General features: G+C 39.7%; 1 protein-coding gene across 2 annotated transcripts in view; it reads right to left on the reverse strand.

The window, feature by feature from the left end:
• LOC306870236 (amyloid-beta A4 precursor protein-binding family A member 1-like) overlaps positions 1 to 21931 on the reverse strand; it is a 68434-nt gene that overhangs the window by 22058 nt on the left and 24445 nt on the right. For both annotated transcript variants that reach the window (XM_079417382.1, XM_079417383.1), the window contains exons 2-3: positions 19902 to 20012; positions 3192 to 4839 (exon numbers count right to left, since the gene is read on the reverse strand). In XM_079417382.1, coding sequence (XP_079273508.1) covers positions 3192 to 4772 — 1581 coding nt within the window. In that variant the 5' untranslated portion in view covers positions 4773 to 4839; positions 19902 to 20012. The remainder of the gene's footprint in view (positions 1 to 3191; positions 4840 to 19901; positions 20013 to 21931) is intronic.

Here is a 21931-nt window from a genome sequence, read left to right on the forward strand (position 1 = left end):
AAAAAAATAAACATGATACAGATTTTTGGTCTAACCGCCTGTTATATAATAACAATGATTTAGATTTTTTTTTAAATAATTTATTATTCTGTCAGATTATAGGCCTACAATTACTATAAATGGAAATTAAATGGAGAAACCTTTCCTTGTCCTCAGAAAGGTGTAGTTACAGCATCTACCAGCAAAAGCTATCCATGCTAACCAGCAAAACTGAGCCAAACCCTAGCTGCCGAGGGGTGGAATGTCTGGGAACTGGTTTCTTTTTTCTATTTAATTTTGTTAAATTAGATTTAAAGCCAGTATGTTATAACAATCACAGGGTCTTATTTTTTTCAGACTAATGTTGCCCACATACTTTAGAACAGGGGTGTCCAAACTACATCCCGCGGGCCATCTGCGGCCCGCTATCACTCCTGTGGTGGCCTGCGAGGGATTTAAAAAAAAAAAAAAAGAATCTGCAGAGGTGGGCAAACTACGGGCGTCTTCATCCAGTCCGTGATGCAGTTGTTCCAATATGCAATATCAGTAAAATCCAATACATGGCGCTGTAGCATGTAGTGCGGTATATAACCCCTGATTTACACCATCCCGCCGCTCCAGTCAATCCGCGGCACGTTTCAGAAGCGACTCTCCGCGCGGCTTCACTAAAGACAGGTGCCGCGTCTATTTTTGACGGACGCCGCGTTCAAGCCGCACAGCGAATACAAAAAGTCAAAATAGCTATATACACTACAAAACTGGCACAATAGTAAATAAGTTACATGTTTTAAAAATGTGAAAGTGTTCATTTGTTTTGAAAAAAGCCTTGTATTGGAACAGTTTTAAAAATGCTTAAAATACTTTCCAGTATCAGAACAAACGGCAGTGTTATCCTCCTGCTCACGGGTGCTGTCATTTGGGGAAAACATGGAAATAATTTGTCATTTTATCTTGCAAAGATATGATTTCTGATTCTGTTTCCCCACACACATTTTTATGAAAATGGATATAGTACTGTTTTTTCTGGATTACAAATCGCGGTTTTTTTATCTGAAACGTGCTGTAATTTCCAAGGTGATTTATATAAAGCAATCAAGGTCAAGTACAAAGCGTGCTCATCAGGATTGGTGATAAATGAGAAAAGGCAAGGGAGTTTAAATTGTGCATATTCCAGCAACCACGCCGCTAGTTTCAGTTTCGCTTTAAATATTTAAGGCTGGGCATTTATAATATACGTTTATGGTGAATGCCACTATAATTTGTTTTTTACTTATGTTTTCGTTCTTTTTTTCTATTCTGAACTGCTAAATTTACAGGACTTTTTGTGGAGTGTAGGGAATATAAAAACATTTCTAATGTTTGTAAACGTTTCGTTTATTTTACATTATTTCTGAATGAAATGATAAAATGTGTCTTATTCATAGACTTGTACACCAATGCAACTTATATGTGTGTCAAAGTGCTCATAAAAATAGGTAGAGATGGTACAAGAAAATAACTGCCATGTACGTACAAGTATACATAGTACAGTAGTAAGTGAGTGTCAATTTAGAATTAAAAAAAAAAAAAAAAAGCTTAATTTGTCATAAACATTATGCGGCCCCTCACTTAATGTGGAAAATTTGATGTGGCCCTTGAGTCAAAAAGTTTGTCCACCCCGCTTAGAACTTCAAATCCAACAGACTTAAAATAAATTTTACACTGCATGACTGCAGGAGTCGCAGAAAAGTCTAGAAAATGTAACCTGTTCTTGGGCTTCTGCGACATGTCTCAGATCACGTCCTTAAATTCACACATTGTGATCATTCATGTGAAAGGGCCTGTGATTTCAAGGCTCAGTTTCCTAACTGTTGGCAAATCAGGGCTAAACTGCTGGAGAATCAGAGCTAAAATTGTGTAGGGTAAAATCAGCATAAAATGTTGTGTCCAACTGAAATTGTACTCATCCAGTTTTTGCAAAGTCTGACCTGGGCTACAACTGGTCTCTGTGTTGAGTACTTGCTCTGAAGGAAAGTAAAGGTGAAGTGTATTTAATCCTTCAAATATCTGATAATGCATTGTGTCATGAATACTTGGACAGACAGATGAAGAATGTAAATGCGTAATGTACAGTAAATGTCCTTAAAAGGATGGATCATCCAAAAATGAAAATCCTGTCATTTTTTTCTCACCCTCAATTCATTCCAAACCCGTAAGACTTTGGTTAATCTTAAAGGGTTAGTTGAACCAAAAATGAAAATTCTGTCATTAATTACTCACCCTCATGCCATTCCAAACCCGGAAGACCTTCATTCATCTTCTAAACAAAGATTACAATATTTTTGATGAAATCCAAGAGCTTTCTGACCCTCCACGTGACGTCAGTGGTTCAACTGTAATTTTACGAAGCTACGAGAATACTGTGTGCGCAAAGAAAACAAAAATAGCAACTTTATTCAACAATTTCTCTTCTCCTCGTCCAGTCCTCTGCCATTATCGTAAAAATGTATGTTATGACGTAAAATATGCAGTTTTATGAGCAGAGGCCTTGTTTATGAGCAGAGGAATGCATGTGCATGCGTTGAGTTACGTTTGAACCACTGATGTCACATGGACTACTTTAATGATCTATTTACTATGTTTCTGTGCCTTGACCGTGGAAGTACCCTTGCTCTCTATGGAGAGTTCCGAAGATGAATGAAGGTCTTATGCATTTAGAAAGGCACGAGGGTGAGTAATTAATAATGAATTATAATTTTTGAAAACACAAATGAAAATATTTTTAATAAAACCTGAGAGGTTTATGTCTCGTCACTGAAAGTCCAGGTAACCAAGATCCAAAAAGGTTGGTGTCATAAAATGAATCATGTTGAGTGGTTAACTTCAAGTCCCGTAAAGAGATATGATCACTTTATATGATGAACAGTTTTGATAAACAGGCCTTTATGACCTTTTTTGGAAGTTTGGTTACATGGACTTTCAATGGATAAACGAAAACCTTTAGGGTTTATTAAAAATATATTAATTTTTCTTTCAAAGGTTAACCAAAGTCTTGTGTTTGGAAGGAGTATATGGTGCCAGAATAAATTTTTTTTTTGGTGAACTGTCCCTTAAAGTGAAGCTTTGTAAGCAAGATTATACTACAAAAATAAAACTGAAAACAACAGCAGTGATGATGCTACAAGACGTAAAATGCTAAGAAATCAACAGAACATGGTACATCTCATACTCACATCAGCCCCCAGAGACGGCTGCAGGTCAGATTCTGCCGTAGGACTCAGGTCCTGCCTCATTACCCAGATGGGTTCTTTGGGCTCGTCTGGCGTGTAGGGCGAACGGACCGTCCTTGTCTTCACCTCCTCTATTGCCTCTTTGATGTCCTTAATAGCCAGTGAGATTGCATCTCTCTTCTCACGACTGCTCTTTACAACTGGAGCTGGCTCTTCTAAGGGACTTCTAAGAGGCTGTTCTACACCCTCTCTTTCGCCCATTGGCTCATTGGGTTTGGTTTCGTCCATTTGACCATGGGACTCTGACTCAGGCCACTCTTCTTCATTCTCATCCTTGTCCAGGCCCATGGCGTCACGCTCCAGGCTCTGTGAGCTCAGACTCTCCTTCACCTCTGCCACGATCTGGTCAATGTCCTCATCCTGTTCGCAGCTGTCTGCACGGGGGTACGGGGCAAACTCTGCTTCCTTTTCGGGACTGTCCGACTCTCCGTCGGATCGCTCGTCGTAGTGGTGGAGCCTGGACCCAACAGCCTCTTGTTGCTGATAGAGGTCACGATCGAAGAGCCTGAACTCTGCCCTGCGTTGTTGTGGAGTCTGTCCTTCGGCTTTGGTCGAAGGGGCATCCGTGATTTCCTCATAAACATGCTCCTGAAGGGTGTATTCAGCGTAGGGCTCAGAGTACGGCTCATCTTCTGTTGCTCCACTTTCACGGGCCTCTCCTGCTCCGGTGGGACTGCGGTACATGGGTTGAGTGTAAACATAATTGGAGTAATTGGGGTTTAGCGTCTCTGCATCATGGGGCCTCTCAGCATTGGGCAGGGGCTCTCGAGGTAGTGGCGGGGGCTGAGGTGGGTATTGGGGTTGGAGGTAAGCTGGACCACCGTGCTGTTGCTCTGACTCTGCGCTCTCTGTGTACTCCTCCGATTCCGGGCGAAGCGGGATACCATATGTGCTTTCGTCTTCGGGCTCTGCTTCCAGGACCATGACTGCATCCCCCTCTGCCCGGTCTGTGTGGTTGTGGAAGCCGCTCTCGGTGCTGGCGGATCGGGCCAAAGCACTGCCACCATCGCCCTCGTCTTCCTCAGCTTCCTCCGGCTCTCTACTGGCCGGCATGGTTTGTGTAGGCGTGACGAGATGCTGTTGATGTTCCAGCCTGTGCTGTTCGGCTCTCTCTGCGTCTCTCTGCTGCCTCTCCCGCTGTCTCTGTTGCTGAGCCCGGATTCGGGCCTCGTTGTCTCCCTGTCTACGATAGCGTGTCACTGCAGGTCTCGGTATGGGCTGCTGAACGGGTTGCTGCTCAGTGTCACCTTCTTCCGCAGTCCTTCTCGTGGCACGCGTGCGGTTCGTCCCTCCGTTAGAACCCTCGTACCTGCGGTAGCGTGGGGCCCCCTGCTGTTGGGACTGGTAGTGGTTATTCTGCGAACCGTGGTTGCGGGGTCGACTGGAGCGGGAGGTGCCATCTCCATTGTCGTGGCGTCTACGGTGGGAAGAGGGGGGCTGTTGGCCCTCGGGGCCCCGACGCTCCAAGTCTGCCTCAGCCGCCTCCCTCAACTCCTGGCCATGCGGTGCCTCCTGGTGGCTCATGATTGGAATGGGGAAGGTCTACACACAGGGCATTACTTCTCCCAGTAGGACTCCGCTCAAGCACCACCTGTAGAAAAACAAACAAAAACCAGATATATACCTTGAAACAGTAACAGCTGAAGCAGTCCATTAAAAGGTACACTCAGTAGTTTTTTTTTTTCCTCAGGTATTACATACAAAGAAAAGAATAGTACTCTTGGACAACATTGTATTTAAACCAAATAAATAAATCAATAAAGTTTTATTAGCAAAACCTGTTTAATTTTTCACAGGTTTTACAAAAGCATGACAAATTTAGAAAATAAAAAGTCAAAGAATGTTTAATACGGAAATGAATAAAAATTAAAGTAGTTAAATTAAAAAAGGTACTTCTTAAGGCACTTGATAAACTATTTAAAACAGCATTTTTACTTAATCTTGACAGAATGTGCTTTCTGTCTGTATGAAGATGTACAGAGTTTGAGACACCACATGATTTTATATACTCTGATATACTCCAGTCATATCAGATGCCTAATACAAAATGTCATTAAGTTTCATAATATGCTGGGGCACTTGTCTGGGATGCATTAGATTCTTTAATGTTTTCCAATGAGAATTAACACTAGTTCACCTGCAATCAAATTTCTGAGCACTCACCAGGGGAAAAATCCATCATTAACCTTGTTGTAGCTGATGATGTTTTATTCATAGTGACATTTACTATCCTACCACATATCAAGATTAGCTGTAGTTGATGTATAAAGATATGAAAATTTTCACACATGCACGAATCAGTGAAATTATCCTACATTTAGTCATAGTCTATGAAAATAAAGCAATTATTTATGGTAGCAGAAGTATTGGAAGTATTTCTACCTGCCTTTACTGTGAGCTCACAATTCATCCCCACACAACAGCTAGAAATGCAAAGAGCAGTACAAACCCACCAAGCACCACAAAATAAGCCGAATAAGATAATCAATTTAATAAGAGAACTCGCATTCAAACTCGTCAAGCTATCTGACTGCTCATGTTTTCACATTAACACTTGTCTGAATGAGCTCCTGAGGGTATTCATGTACATTCGGTACAAGTGAAAGACAGCACTATTATCTAGACTAGACTACATGTGACCTACTTGCACAAACCGTGTCAGAGTAGGGTACAGTGACACGTTGTGAACAAAAGAGGAGGTTCTCAAAAATAGGAATGGGCAGGATGGTCGACTAATTGACAAAAGACAAGCTGATTAGTCGTTGAAATCAAATTTATTTAAAAAAATATTAAATATAAATCCATAAAAATAAATATTTTAGTGGTAGTGCTCTAACAAGGATGATTTCAAGGAATTTTCCAGTCCAAAGCTCAATTGGTACAACTATATTTGTGACACAATATTGCTTATGCTTACCACAAAAAAAAAGGATAACACTTCAGATAAGAGAACACTATTCACTATTTTTACAATATTACTAGCATATTGATTGTTTATTAGTACTGATAAAGCGCATATTGTATTATTCTGCATAACCATATTCTAGTTCCTTAACTCTACCCAATAACCTAAACACTACTACAAATCAACTACATAACTATCAATAAGCAGCAAATTAGGAGTTTAGTGAGGGGAAACTCTTAGTTAATAGAGATTGTGTGTTCCCTGTGAAAGCCTGTTTCCGCCACTGAATTAAAAAAAAAAAAAAAAAAAAAAAAAAAAAAAGGTAATTGCAATTTTTTCTCTCACAATTCTGACTTTTGTCGTAATTGCGAGTTTACATCTCACAATTTTGGCTTTTTTTGTCAGAATATAATGCCTGACTTTAGGCCTATAACTTGCAACTGCGAGTTTACATCCTGCAATTCTGAATTTATAACTCCCAATTCTAAGAAAAAAAAAGTCAGAAATGCAAAAGCCAGAATTGTGAGATTGTCGGAATCGCCTTATTTTATTTTTTAGGTTACGGTATAAGCTAACCTTGTTTACAACCCCTGATTAAAACATAAGTGAATGGGGCCCAATTTTGGCGTATTTAAAAGCAGAAATATGAAACAAATTTATATAAGCAAGTTAATTATTGAGAAGTGTTTTTTTTGCTTTATAGGCTTTACTTTGTAATGGTAACAAACTTGTAAAATTAGAATTTTACACAAAAAAGGTAAGTGATTTTTCATACTAAAATCATGTTGACTTTTTTTTTTAAAAGAGAAATAATTTATCTGGTGGCAAACATCATAATGTCACAAATGTAGACTGAGCTTAACTTAGTACTGAACCAGGCATATTTCTTTCAGAAAACAATTTGTACACACTCACATGCAATGACAGCTCGTACACTTGCACAGCTTTGTCCAAATGTCTTCACTAAATACCAAACTTTTGACATTTTTGGAGCATTATGATGAGTGACATTTTGCAGCAGACTTTCATCTGGAATTAGACGACGCTTGAGACGAGCGGTGATATCATATTAATCAACAAACAATTAGCCACAGTTTCATTCGTTTCCTGACAGCTAACCTAGAATGAAGAGCAGTTTCTCTAAACTGATGAGGAGACGAGAGGTGATTGAAACATGCAGCAGCATGTGGTCTACTGAGACATGAGTCACCGCTGCAAACATGACGTCTGTTTCCATGCATGACGGTGTATGGCATGTTGTTAGAGATATCATGTCAGAAATAAGTCATGGTGCTCGTGTTCCTGTGAGGTGTGATCAAAAGTGATGGTGCGCATACCGAACCCATCAGAAGGCAGCAGTAATTGGTGTAGACGTGAGAAGGTGCTGGAATGCCAGAGGAAATGAAATGACAGTGAGCTCCCCTCCCTCCTGTCTCTAGTTCAAAACATGTACGAAATCCTGAGGGCAACCACCTTGATGATCTGAGTCAGAGGCCAAAAAGACATCCATACACACAAAGACAGGTGCACAAAAGCACCCACACAATAACAATTTTGCTTCTCCCATAAGTTTTTTTTTTTTTTTACAGGAAAATAATGATAAATACAGAACGCAATGTTTTAATATATTTTTTAAAATGAATTATGTTCTATAAAATGATTATAGAGATTTGCTTCTGAAGTAAAATGTAGAGAGAGGGAGAGAGGGAGAGAGGGAGAGGGAGAATTAATTTAAAATATATTCCTTAAAATCTTTAATGCACGTTCCCAGAAAAACTGTATTTATTTATTTTTACTGGAAAACCAGGCATAATACATTTTCAGAACAATATGCCAATGGCTTGAGAAAGATATCAAAATCAAATTCTAAAATTATTTTTTGCTTCTGACATTGTAATTGTCTAGAGATATTTTACTGGAAAACCAGTCATAGATACGGTTTTAAAAAAATAATAATTTGCCAACGAGGTTAGAAAAATGCACATATAATTTAGTTGATTTAGTTACATGCAGCCACATACACAATTTTGCTTCTCAAGTAACTGTATGTTGTTTCAAGGGTGTTTCGATTTTTTAACAGGAAAACAAGACAAGTACTGCTTGGGAAGATTATTTTTGGCTGCACACAGAGGAAGCAGCAGCTCCAGTTGCTGTGGTGAATCCCCCTCCCCAGCCTGATTAGGATGGTGTGTTCAAAGACTGCAGAAAAATGTCTGACTGAAAACTTCCAACTCCTCTCTAAGCAACTGACTCACCCAGAATCCTTCCTGGAGACACCCCAGCAAGAGAGTTAGAGAGAAAGAGATTATTGGCATGGGTGAGTCAGGCAAATCAATCAACATTGGACTGACAGACCTAACAATGTGATCCCAGAGGGATGATTGTTTACCATTATTGATTTTGCACACACAACATCCCAGAGAGTCACAGGGTAACTCTTTCCTCTCCAGCAGTCCAGAACATCCCTCTTTGAATATGCAAGCATACTGTACAGTTTTAAAGACTCAGTAAAAACTAAACTGGACTTTTCTGGATTTCGTCCATGTCTGTGGACTAACTGTATCATAATAATTAGCTTTGTTTTAAATAAGTTCCACTACAATTTCTTGTTTCAATATAAGAAAAAATAGGAAATAAAAATAGTGTTTGTCAAACCATTTCAGTGCGATGTAGCAACAACTTCCGGTTATTAAGCACAGACCATATGTCCTCTTTTTCTGTATGTGTCCTGGCCAGGATTTCTAAATTGCCCAAGATGTCTGGGTTTTGGCATTGCTTTCCTCATGATGTGCTTTCTACAGTCCTCATATATTATATTTGACTGTTCTCAGTAGATCCCACCTTCTTGCACTTCCACAATTGATCAGTTATGTACAATGCCTGCACACTATCGGTCAAATTTATTTTCAGTCATTATTACCTTCAGCCAAAACCCAGATGAAATTTCAAAATCTCGGCCAAGACATATACAGGAGAAAGAGAATAGCTTATAGATCAGCAATGACAAAAAAAAAAAAAAAAAACATATCTGGTTATTACAACGAAAGCTACAATGAATGACCAAGCTGTGAAAAATAGCTTCAGGCTCTACAACCATCTACCCGTTCATATTTGTTGAAGAAAGAGAAAGTCAACATATCTCCATAAAAGAACAAACATATAAAGCTTTAAACGTACTTGGCAAAAGTCCTAGATATTATGCAAATGAGTTTTTGACAATAACCCTGAGAAAAGTATTATCAGCTGTACGTGCAGTGTGGGCTAAAATCAGCATGACTGTGAAAGCTCACCTGAGCTACAAAAAGACAAGGAGGAGAAGACAGCCTAAACAGGTGCTGAAGGTCACTGATAAAAGTAGAAGAGCTGGCATGGGCCAGCTGACAAAAAGGACTGCTGATACAGAAGAACACCATGCCATTTTATCGCTCTCTCTTTCTCTCTCACACACACACACGTAAGGTCCTCACACATGTAGTCTTCAGTATGTGTGAGGAGCAGGTTTAATCAGAGGGTGTTCACAGCTCTCTCTCCCACACAGTTCCCAGCGGAGGTCTCACTCAGTGGCTTACCCACAAGGACAAATCAGCATGGAGTCTCTACTGCTGCTCTCAGAAAGCACGATGAGAGGAGACTATGACCGTGGGTTGAGATTTGAGAAAAATGAATAAGTGACATTGTTTTGAGTACCAGTAAACCATCTAAACATCCTTAAAAGAGAAATTGAGTAGAACCAAAATATCTGAGGCTAAATTGCATAATATTAAAGTCACTATGAAATTGACTATTCTTAATTTTATTTAGTACTGTAGATTATAAAAGATTTATCTGTGCACATTTTTACATTTATTACAAATTCATGTTGTCTCGTGATCTTTAATTAAAAACATTTTAGTAACACTTTAGTATAGGGAACAATCCTCACTATTGACTAGTTGCTTATTAGCATACCTATTAAAGGGGACCTATTATGCAAAAATCAGTTTTATAAGGCGTTTGTACACAGTTGTGTGGATTGAGTGTGTGAAAACATCAGCCTATAATGGTAAAAATCCACCCACTAATTTTCATAATCTAAAAAAAATCATAAACAGTCTCTCAGAACACAGCCCTGAATGAGAAGCTGTGGTCCGCCTCTGTCATTACTGATTACTTGCTGTAGCTGCTGGAGATATAAAATGTCAGCGCCAAAGAGGCATTTCAAGTGTTGTGTTTTGGAATGCACTAACCAACATAGGAGTCTCCATAGACTCCCTCCATCTGAGCCGCTGAGGACACTGTGGTTAAGTTTCATTGTCTAAGGAAATGTCCTGGAAAAAATTGGTAAAGTCCCCAATACGTGTAGGGATCAATACCAATGCTTCGTGCGCAAACGTTTGCTCCAGACAAAGTAAGTATCACGCGTTTGTTTTTCAAATTGCCCTTCTGAAAGAGCTTCTTGGCACTCTGTAAGGCTAATGATGCTAAAGCTACCATTGTCTCTGTCTGTTTTCAATGGTGCTGCCTTCATGAATGATCGTGAATAGGAATGTGGTGGTTAAAAGTTGCATATGAAAGCAATGCGAGTTGATCGCTTGAGTTTGTTGAGCTCATAATCATGAATGGGACTTATAAAGTTTGTGATAGCATGCCATGCACCATGAAACCAGCTATGTGTAATTCACAAACGCAAATTTATTATGCACAGTACAATCAGATGACTGACTTTTAAACGGAATACGTTTTCTGTAAAGATAACAGGCTTGTACTAATAGTTAAATGTTTATTTGCAAAGGCTAGCACTGCTAATGCAAGCTCAAGCTCTTGAAGCTCCGCCCTCTTCTCCGGGAGCACCAGCTCATTTGCATCAAAGCAACATACTCCAAGTCTGAGCGTTTTGGCTCACACCCTAAAAGTGGCAATTTTAACAAGCTATAAAAAAAGTTATCTGTTGGGTATTTTGAGCTAAAACTTCACATACACACTCTGGGGATATCAGAGACTTATTTTACATCTTGTAAAAAGGAGCATAATAGGTCCCCTTTAATAACATATTGGCTGTTTATTAGTACCTACAAAGCACATATTCTGCATCACTAATCCTACCCAATATCTCAACTTTACAACCACCTTACTAGCTATTAAAAAAAAAAAATTAGGATTGGTAATTAAAAAATTGGTAATCTTTGGTTATAACCAATGCTGTTAGTTTAGAGCAGCAGTGGCACAAACCTTACGTAATTTGTTAAAAACCTTACATAAATTTGTTAAGCATTGTAGGCCTATATAGTGAATATAGTTTAAATCTCTATTAAAAAAATAAAATAAAAGATAAGACAAAAACGGTAAGAGGAATGTTCTGCAGGAACACTTATTCAGTCACGTCTTACTGTCATTTCTTTATCCTGTAATAAGGCGGCTATAAAGCGTCTGATATTTATATTCAGAATTACACGTTATTCCTTAACAGTTCCTAGTCTCATTATACTCGCCCTGCATGTTGACTTTTAAACCTTAATTTAACTTTCAACAACCGATATTTCAGCACAATGGATATTTCTTCCCTCTCTGTGTTCCGTCTGTCTGACGCGCGTGCACGCGCCCGCTGCTCATTCGGTGTTTTAAACTTAACGCAGACTGTCAGGACACACATTTATGCAAAAATGGAAATGCTCGCGCGAACGTGTGACATTTATAGATAAGGATATGACCGTAAACTTAAAGTTTTTGCGCTGAGGAAAGCGCCTGACAGGGCAAGCCATTACTCTAATGCATTAACTTAAAGCTTAAATGAAACAATTCTCATGTTTTGGGCAGCTTGGATCACGTACTTCTCCCGCAGCATCTCATTCTGTTTTTTAGATTCATTTTGTCCATAGAAATGCAGTATTCAGTGCTGTAATTTGACACAACCTGCTGAAGTTGGACGTGCACTGTGGGCAGACACGACTAATCGATAATGAGAATCGTTGTCGATTATTTTCATTATCGATAATAATTGACTTTAACGATTAGTTGTTGCAGCCCTAAATATAACAATTAAATTTAATTTATTTTTACTTTCAAATTTAAATAAATATACAATCGTGTATCAAATAAATAGTTAAAATATGTTTATTATACCTGTATGACTAATACAGCTATAATTGACTTAACAGATGCAGCCTCATAGTAAGCACTCCTGAGGTAAATAAAGTAAAATAAAAGACAGAGCCTCAGCTGCTTGTCATCAGTTTTACTTGGCTTCACCTTCATACAATAAAATATGCAAATGTAACATTCATTGCCATAATAACCATTCATAAATACTCAAGTTTGTACAATAACAACAACATTTAAGAATACTCAAATGCATTCGTGAACCCCTCCATTGCAGAGCCTTTAATATTCTTTTAATGGCTCTGCTCCATCGTTCTGACTGGTGACGTGGTGCGCAAAGACAGTTGGGTGATTTTCCCTAATTCTGTATGCTGTTTGCAGTGCCCTTCGCTCCCTTCAGATTGGAGCTCACTTAAGATGGCGGAATACCCTGTGAAGTCCACTTACTGTTGAATAGAACGCACCTTCTGTCTTGTTGCATTGGCAGAATTTCTACTTGTTTTGAAGGGATCACTCAGTAAAAATGTACCAAACCTGCATTGCTTTATTTCTTCTATAGAACACAAAAGCAGGGATTTTGAATACTTTTAATGCTGAACATGCAATGAACGTGGATGGGAACTAGGGCTTTTCAAGCTTCTCAAATGTACATAAAACAGGATTACAACAGTCACCCATAAGACTCATGAACTGTTACATGTCGTCAGAAGCCATATGATACATGATTCAATGCATCTCGTTTTAAATATTAGTCAAATATAAGACAAAAGATACCGATTAAGTACAGGAGAAAACATGTTTTATGTGTAACAATACTGCAGCATGTGTTTTTTTCCCCCTCAATGCTATCTCTGTGCAACAAACCAGGACGTGGAAACTGATGAGTTAAGACCTTTACCACCCTCAGAACTGAAAAGATTTATGGTTACAGACCTATCTGCGGGTGGTTAGCCAAACTCAGCAGACACGCTCACTCATCCACACCCACCTCCTCTATAGAAACAATGACAGTGACTCAAACAGCAGCTCAATGACAGTCAAAACAGTCTCTGAGCGGCTCCTCAAGGCTAGAAGTGAATTAGCAGTGTAATTCAAACCAACACAAAACAAGAGTGACTCTGGATCAGCATAATGCATTATCATACATACAATGAGCTCAAGACAACTCCAACACAAAATGGACTGTCCACCAGTTTTTCCTGATGTAGGAGTCTCTTCCAAATGCCGGATTACACACATCCTGTAAAAAACTAAAATACACAAACAGACAGCATGGTGAGTTTGAGCGAATCGTTCCTATAACAGGATTACCACTGCTAGATTAAATTGACAGAACAGTGGCAGTCATAGTAAAGGGGCGGTGGGCCGAGAGGGATAGAGAGAGAGAGATGAACAATAGCCTTCCAAGTGCTCCTGTCAATGACGGACTGTGTTTGGGTGGAACGTGCTATTAGGCGTCAAACAAAACCATTAAAACCAGTCAAACTTCAGCCAATAGTTTGCTGATTCAGGCCTATTAAAGCACACTACACTGGACACACTGACAGATGGTGTCACACTATGACAGATAGCAAGCTCAGCTGAATCCACAATGCTGTGTATTTACTGTGCCAAGTGAATAAGAACAGAACCCACTGTAATATCACTCCTACTTCCCATGAAGCTGCAAGAGGCCATTGAAAACGTCACACCATTATTTGTGATATATTTTAATAAACACAGTTATGTTAGTCAACTGTGCTTTATTCCACCCTGATTTACCAGGAAATGTACTAAGGAAACTGGTTTCAGATTGACTTCTAAGGCAGCATAGGATCACATGTGATGAAAAATTCAAGCTTTTGAGGCAACCATATTAACATTTAATGATTTGAATGTTTATTTTTTGGTACAATGTTGAAAAAAAATACAACATTTATAAACAAATCTGCTCTGACAGATGCCATTTTTTATTCTTCTAACAACAGTTGAATTGCATGTACAGAATTGTCGGTTAGCATGTGTAGGATTGTAGTGAATTGTTTATTATTCCCTCAAGGAAGGTCTATTAAAATGACGTGGTTCTCCATTTCAAATGGTGTCTTGGGAAGCTTTGAGCAAAGACGTAAATGAAGACACATTAGCATACTTTTCTAATTTGGCCAATCAATGGTATGGATTTAACCCTCCTCCCACCCACTCGCATCTGCCTTCGGCAAATCAAATCTGACCTGCGACTCACTGTAACTGGATCAGCCAATAAAAACCCTCATAGCAACTGAAATAATTATATTTGTCAGAATAATGAGGACCGATGTTACAGTCCCTCAGTAGGTCAAGGACATTCACTCCGTGACTATTCCTACAGAACTACTGCAAAAGTTATAATATCAAGGGTATTTACAATAAAGTTAAATAAAAAATTTTTTATAAAATAAAAAAAAATCATCCTTATTCCTTATTTGATTTACTGGCTAAACCAGTGACTGGAGGAAGTGTATTATAAAGAGCGTGAAGAAAATTACTTGTGGCATGCATTGCTAATTATTTTAACTTTTGGTGAGCTACATGGTAAAACCCTGTTAAATCCAGCCTTCATTATTAAATTAGTCTCTAGCAAAATATAGCCTTCAGGACATATGGGCTTGAAATCCGTGCTGTTATCTTTTCAACAGGAACTACTGCAAGACTGGAAGTGATTATTTTTTAATCTTCCTCCAGCCTGACTGTTGATCCATCAGATGTAAACCAAAGCAAACAAACTCTTAGATGTAATAGTAGCATATCAACTGACATGCAAAAGGAAGACTACAGTACCTGTGAGAAAGAGCAGAACTAATGAAAACATCACACTTACCAATGCAGATTTGCATGTGTAGCTGAATTTCACGATACTAATCCAACAGAGGTGACTTAAAATAGTTTCTGCTGCTTTTTCATAGTCTCTCCTTGTCCAGTAAATACGGTGGAATCTCAGATGAGTCCAGTTATCTAATTTAAAACCTCAGACTCCACCAAACAGTCTTTATAGAAACGAAAGTTACTCACATATTTCCAATATATATAAAAAAAACAATTCCAATGAATGCAAGACAAGAGCTTTCAAGCTTTAAAAAGGAAGCAAAAACACCATTAAAAAGAATCTTCAAAACAGTCCAAACCACTTCTTGTTCTGAATCGCTACGCTGGGGAGCAAAGAGCGAGGAGACTAGGAGAACATTCAAACTACTTTTAATGACAAAATCCAAGGAGTACATGGAGCACGGGGGAAGACAAACACGACATATACACAAGACCGGACATCAGACACGGGGAAAACCAAGGCTTAAGAACACTGGGGAATCAAACGAGGAGAACAGAAACAGGTGAGGAGTAAATCAAACACAGACGGAGACTAATGAACTGATGATCACACAGAACGAGGACAGGAACAGGAAACACCAATTATGGGCATAAGAGGGAGGGAAACACAGGACATGGGGACACAAGACTGACATTTATTCATGAGGCACTCTGGAGGCCTCAAGGGGCAGAGTTCAGGAACGGAAGGCCTCCAGGACGGTGCCTGTTCCGGGACCCATGGGCGCAGGCACAGCATAGTGCTTACGAGGGGCTGGCACCGGCCTGGAGACAGGCAGGCTTCCCACGTGAATCGTTGGCGGACTTGCGTGGGCCACTTACGGCGGGCTTGGGATAGCCACGGATGGCGGTGTTAATTTCCCCGTGGATGGCTGCGGGCTTGCGTTGGCCGCGGACAGCGGCGTTAATTTCCCCGCAGAGGGCAGGCTTGAGGGAGCAGTGGACAGCGGCGTAAATTTCCCCACAGAAGGGTTTGAGAGAATAGCTGATGAGTTGTGTGTGCCGCACTAGTCCTCAAAAGTGAAGCCATCGTGTTTTGATCGCCCCCAAGTGGCTGGGGTCCCAGTATAGGTCATAAACAGCACCCTCTCCATGTAATCTAATGGGACGCGAGACAAACTAAACAAAAATTTCACTTCAAATATTTTGTTTTCAAACATGGTTTTTGTCATTTGATGTAGATTTTATCACGCTGATGTAAGTTAGGGTGTTCGCAGAGACTGACAGCTTCTCTGAGTGAACTGAGGTGCCAACTGACTTTTTCGGGATCTTCAAGAAGAGATTGGAGCTGTATTTACCTTATTTTAACAAGCCTCTTATACGGCAATCAGCAGACAAAAATTGGAGCAGTACAGGCTAATTTAAAAAAGGTCAGGGGCGTGTGTTTGTGATCGACTCAGCAGGAGTGTGGGCGGGACGTGGCTTCACTTCGTTCACTACTGCGCAGACTGACGGCTTCACTGTTCTTCAATGGAAGTGAATGAAGGTGCGTCGTCCATCTTTTTTACAGTGAATGACTAACTAATGAACTGATGATCACACAGAACGAGGACAGGAAAAGGAAACACCAAATATGGACATAAGAGGGAGGGAAACATGACATGGGCACACAAGACTGACAAAACCGAACGAAATTTGAGCATTCACAGATAATTGTTGGGTAAACCTTTTAAACAAGTTCAGTTTTTAGAAAGAAAGAAAGAAAGAAAGAAAGAAAAAGAAAGAAAGAAAGAACTACATAAAGCTAAATCAAGAATGTGCCCTTCTTAAAATGTTAAATTTCCCACTTGAGAATTCAGGAAATGTTTCACAGTGGGGAAAAACAAAAACAAATAAAAAAGGAATTAAATCAATCAATTAGCAACACAAAGCAAGCGGTAAAAAGCTAGAGGATTTCCCCATGAGAGCTGATGTAAGGGTTTTTGTATAGGTGACAACACCCCCATTATGACAATGGTGTGGTCCGTGTCTACTGCTTCTTCTGACTATTTATAAAATCACACAATGCACAGCTGTTGCAATGGCAACAAATTTTACCCGACCCTTTGCACTTGAAGCAGAATGAAAATCAAAAGGATTGCCTGAGGATAAGAGTCAAATCCAGCTGCAATTTTATAGAGCAGATTAATTTAGGACTGCAAGATACACTTAAATAAGAAACCGTTTAAAAGCTTGTCTGTGCTGAAATTAAATCACAGGCTCTTTAACAGCTGCATTTAATGCGGTCATTGCCGTTTAAACCTTTTACAAAATTAATATATCTGTTTTGGAATTAAAGGATGTACTTTTATAAAGGGTGTAAACAGACATTCACCGATAAGCTTTAGTCAAGATCAGAGGTTTAAACTTACGAATTATAACCTAATTGTTAAAATTAGAACAACACATAGGGCAACATAGAATTGCTAATACTTTCTTCTAATATATGGCTATTGTTTTCCCACCAAAAATGAAGTCATGTTATTCAGGAACTGGCTACTGTTAGCTAAAGAGAACTGAAACAAACAGAGTGGAAAGTGATATTGGGTGCATAAGAAATCTCTACCTGAAATGACTTCCAATTCAAACAAATATATATATATATATATATTTTTAATTTTACATTTCGGACAATGACCCATTACATGCCGTTGGGAATAGACCCACATGACCTGAAAAGTTAAATGAAAGTGAATGCCGTCCTAACCATCACTCCACAGTACAAGAAAACACGTTAAATTAAGAGTGACATTTTGTCCTGACGAGAGAGGAAATGAAAGTCTGGTGTTTAAGGACATATTTCACTCAGTCAGTGAAGGAGAAAGTCAGGCTCCGTTTCAAAACCTAGTGAGATGCCTCAGGAAACAGCACTTTAAGGCATCATGTGCGCACTCCAGGCTCAACGGCTGATCCAGATTTAATTATGCCTCCTCCTAAGACACTTAATTTTAGCCAAATTATAAAAAGGCAGGACCGTTTGTATCTTACATGGAAAAAGCAATCCCAAAAGAGCTCAATGAAGAAATAAATCCAAGTATTAGCATGCATATTACTAGAATATTAGCCATTTATTAGTAGTAATTAAGCACATTAATGCCTTATTATACATCCATAATCCTACCCAATACCTAACAACTACCTTATTAACTATTAATAAGCAGCAAATTAGGAATTTATTGAGGGAAATGTCGTAGTTAATAGTGAATAAGAGTTCCCCATTCTAAAGTGTGACCGAATTTTGCATTTTTGAGCCATATTTTGACATTCTGACGGCATTATAACAAATTGTGCAATTTTATCTACTGTATTGACTGAATATTGTAACGAGTCGGCTGCCTCCCCCCTGTCCATCATCACCACCCAGTCCCGTATTCGCCGCCCTTCACCAGGCTCCCGACGGGAGTGGGTGTGTGAGAGAGGAGGGGCGCTGAACACCCAGGGCTGGCGGCGTGAGATGAGGCGCACCTGATGTGAATAGAGCCTCATCACCGCCGCTGTTTAAACGCCGAGCGCGCCTCTCCTCGAGAGACCGGTCTCTTCCCCGTGCATGCACGCTGGTGTCCTCGTGGGTCCAGGAAGGGAGCGTCGAGGAGGACTGCCGCACCCGTTAGGCGGCTGACGGGCCAGGATGCCGGGCCGTCGAGTCCCCCAGAGACGCCGGGACCATAGCAGATGGAAGGAGCCACGCAGGAGACGCCGCCGCCACTAGCTCGCCCGGCCCCAGGAGGGGAGCGCGTGCGGCCACCGGACTCCGCCCCTTCCCTGACGAACACTACCCTCCTTCACTAGCCCCGCGGCACAGCGAGGACACCAGGTTCCCCATTCCTTTGGACACTTTATTTTCCCTGGACACTTTATTTTTCCCCTTTATTTGTTTAATAAAAACCTCTCCGAGGCTTGACGCCACACCCACTGTGTCTGTCGTTTGCTCCTCCCGCCACAATATATTAAGAAAAAAACCACTTGTATGATAAAACACAAAACTGCAAATTATTAAGTTTAATTATAAATAAATATTATAATTAAAATATTATATAAAGTATTCTTAAAAACAGTTGTGACTTGAAATGTTTCATCCAGTTTGTGTGTGCTTTGTATTTTTATGTGTATTAGAGCATCATGTCGTTAGCTAAGCAACATGCTAACTCAACTGCAATATTGAAAATCAATTGCAAGTCGAGTCTTCCATGCTATTTGTGAGCTTTTTGCATGGAGAGCCCCTGTTACTGCTGCCCATGTACATCATTCCTGTACAAGAGAAGAAATTGCTGAATAAAGTCGTTCGTTTAGGTTTTCTTTGCGCATAAAAAGTAGCTTCATTGCATTATGGTTGAATCACTGATGTCACATGGACTATTTTAATGATATCCTTACTACCTTTCTGGGCCTTGAACGTGGTAGTTGCAGTGCTGTCTATGGAGGGTCAGAAAGCTCTCGGATTTTATCCAAAATATCTTACTTTGTGTTCTGAAGATGAAGGTTTGGAACAACACGAGAGTGAGTAATGATAGAATTTTCATTTTTTGCGAACCAAGAGGTTCCATAACGGACAGGATACTGCCTTAGATGGCAGCTGTCTTCGTACAGAGCTTTCTAGATCTAGAGATCTATTAGACTCAGAGGTAAGTCAACAAACTGAGAGGAAAAGATACTGAAAACTTTTTCTTAATAGTTCTCACTAAGTGACAGAGAGTCTCTTCAGTCCATCTGTTCACTTTGCATTTTTAGCTCTTGAGTTTGAGTACATTTTGAGTGAGATATGAAAACATCCAAAGAGTGTGAGATAGAAAGAGCAACGCAGAGACTAAGATATTGGATCTTTGTCAAATATATGACAAAATGAGACAGGCACTCACCTCCCAGGCTCATCGATCTTCTGTGGGTGAAGCAGTGCCAGTACCAGGGTAAAGAGGGATGTCGAGGTAGGGGCCTTGCGGTTGTTAGGGTCAGGGCTCAATTTCAGGATGCTGAGGATGGAAGACAGACATTTCAGTACAGATAAAGAAACAGAGAAATGTTAAATGTATTTGAATAAATGTATTTACATATTTTACTTTAGTGAAAATATCTTGATACATTTTATAGAGAAAAAAATTGCCAATAGCAAATTGCTAAATATACATTTTTTGCTTTAGACATAAATGTAACATTTTTGGCATAAACCTTGCAAAAAAATTCTAACCACAGTTTTGAGAGCTGCAGTTCCAACCACGTTGATGTAAATGTTAGTTTAATCTATTGTAGGTTTTTAGGAATCACCTAATCATTAAACTATGATGGTAAAGACGGACTTACGACCATAGTTGGCTAACAATGATTTTGGCCCCAAGTTATATTCTGGTCCCCTGATACGAGTTGGGTCTATGCGATTTTATCATCTGCAGGGTGGAAGTCTGATCTTTCAGAAAAGCTGTAGCATCTCCTCAACACACTGTAAATTTTGAGCTATCATTTAGAGCCCTGCACGGGCCTCAAATTTAGGCCCTAGCCCGGCCCTGGCCCGAGACGCTCAGGCCCTAGCCCGGCCCACGTCCGACAGCTTATCAGAATTACCGGCCCGAGTCCGACCCGAGCCAGTCTTTTTTCCCCCCTTCTCCTAAAACAGTTTATACTACTGTTATAGGAGAAGTTATTAAAATGGTTATTAAAATCGGCTATTAAAATAGTTCAGTTTTGTGTGTAATGGCAAAATTATTATATTTCGTTTAGTTTTTTTATTAAGTTAATTTAGAAAAACGTTGAGCATTTTTGTTCGTTAAATAGCCTATACGTTTTTTTGTTTTTTTAAAGTAATGACCAAGCGGCCAGCGGCATGAGCTGATCATAGCCTATGTTTGATCAATTTAGCCTTCTCATATCATCACGACTTGCCTAAAATAAAATCTATAGATATACTAAAACAGTTCAAGTATATAATGTTTAAGCGTTAAACCTGCTATATTACTAATGTGCGCTAGCCTATATCTAAGTTTGTGCGGAGAGTGGAAGCTAAAGTGCGCTCTGCAGGACATGGAGACACCAGCGCAAACACTTGGATTGTTTTCAGTGGAAACAAATTAAAATAGCCTACGCCGTCTTTTTTTTTTTTTTTTTTTTTTTTTGATAAGAGTAATACATCATTCGGACCTGTAAAGGGTCTACTTGTATTTGTGTGCACTCACAATACCAACAAAAGGTAGTTCTTTTATAAAACAAAGAAGACAAACATGATGCGCTTTCTGCCGTCTTGAACCGGAGCCTCACAGACATGATAAATATATCTATAGAAAGCTTTAAATTATCACTTAACGAAATAAAAACAAAATTGAAAAACTTATTATAATTTTAATCATAATCAATAAAGACGCATTTCTCTCTAAAGGCGCGTCTAATGAGGAGATCAGCAACTTCATCCTTGCGACACGGACTCAGAAAACATTAGTTTATTAGTAAATAATTCAAATATCTCCTTACTATTTCCCGCAGACACATTCATGGTTATGTTTGCTGGGGTTTTTCAGCAAGCTTTAGCCTATTGCATGCATTTGAACGCAGAACTATTCAGCTGCTCTGAACTCACTTGCGCTCTCTGCTGCTGCGGGACACTAAACACAGTCGAGCTGCTCCCAGTCGCCGCAGCATGGTCTCCTGTCGTTTCCACCAGCACGGCAATTTTTCCTCATCGCTAATCAATAGATGTCTACAATATAAAATAAGGAGAAACCCAAAACAGGCCTGATGCCCGGCCCGCGTCTGAACTATGACGTGGAAATTGCCCCGAAGCCCGGCCCTAGAGGCGTAAAAACGTCGGGGCGCGTCGGGCCTGGGCCGAAATGCAGGGCTCTACTATCATTCATGTCTGCAGTACAAACAGTGCAGGAGTGTAATATTTACGGATGGGTTAGGA

Source organism: Barbus barbus, assembly GCF_936440315.1.
Source record: "Barbus barbus genome assembly, chromosome: 5".
Lineage (NCBI taxonomy): Eukaryota > Metazoa > Chordata > Actinopteri > Cypriniformes > Cyprinidae > Barbus > Barbus barbus.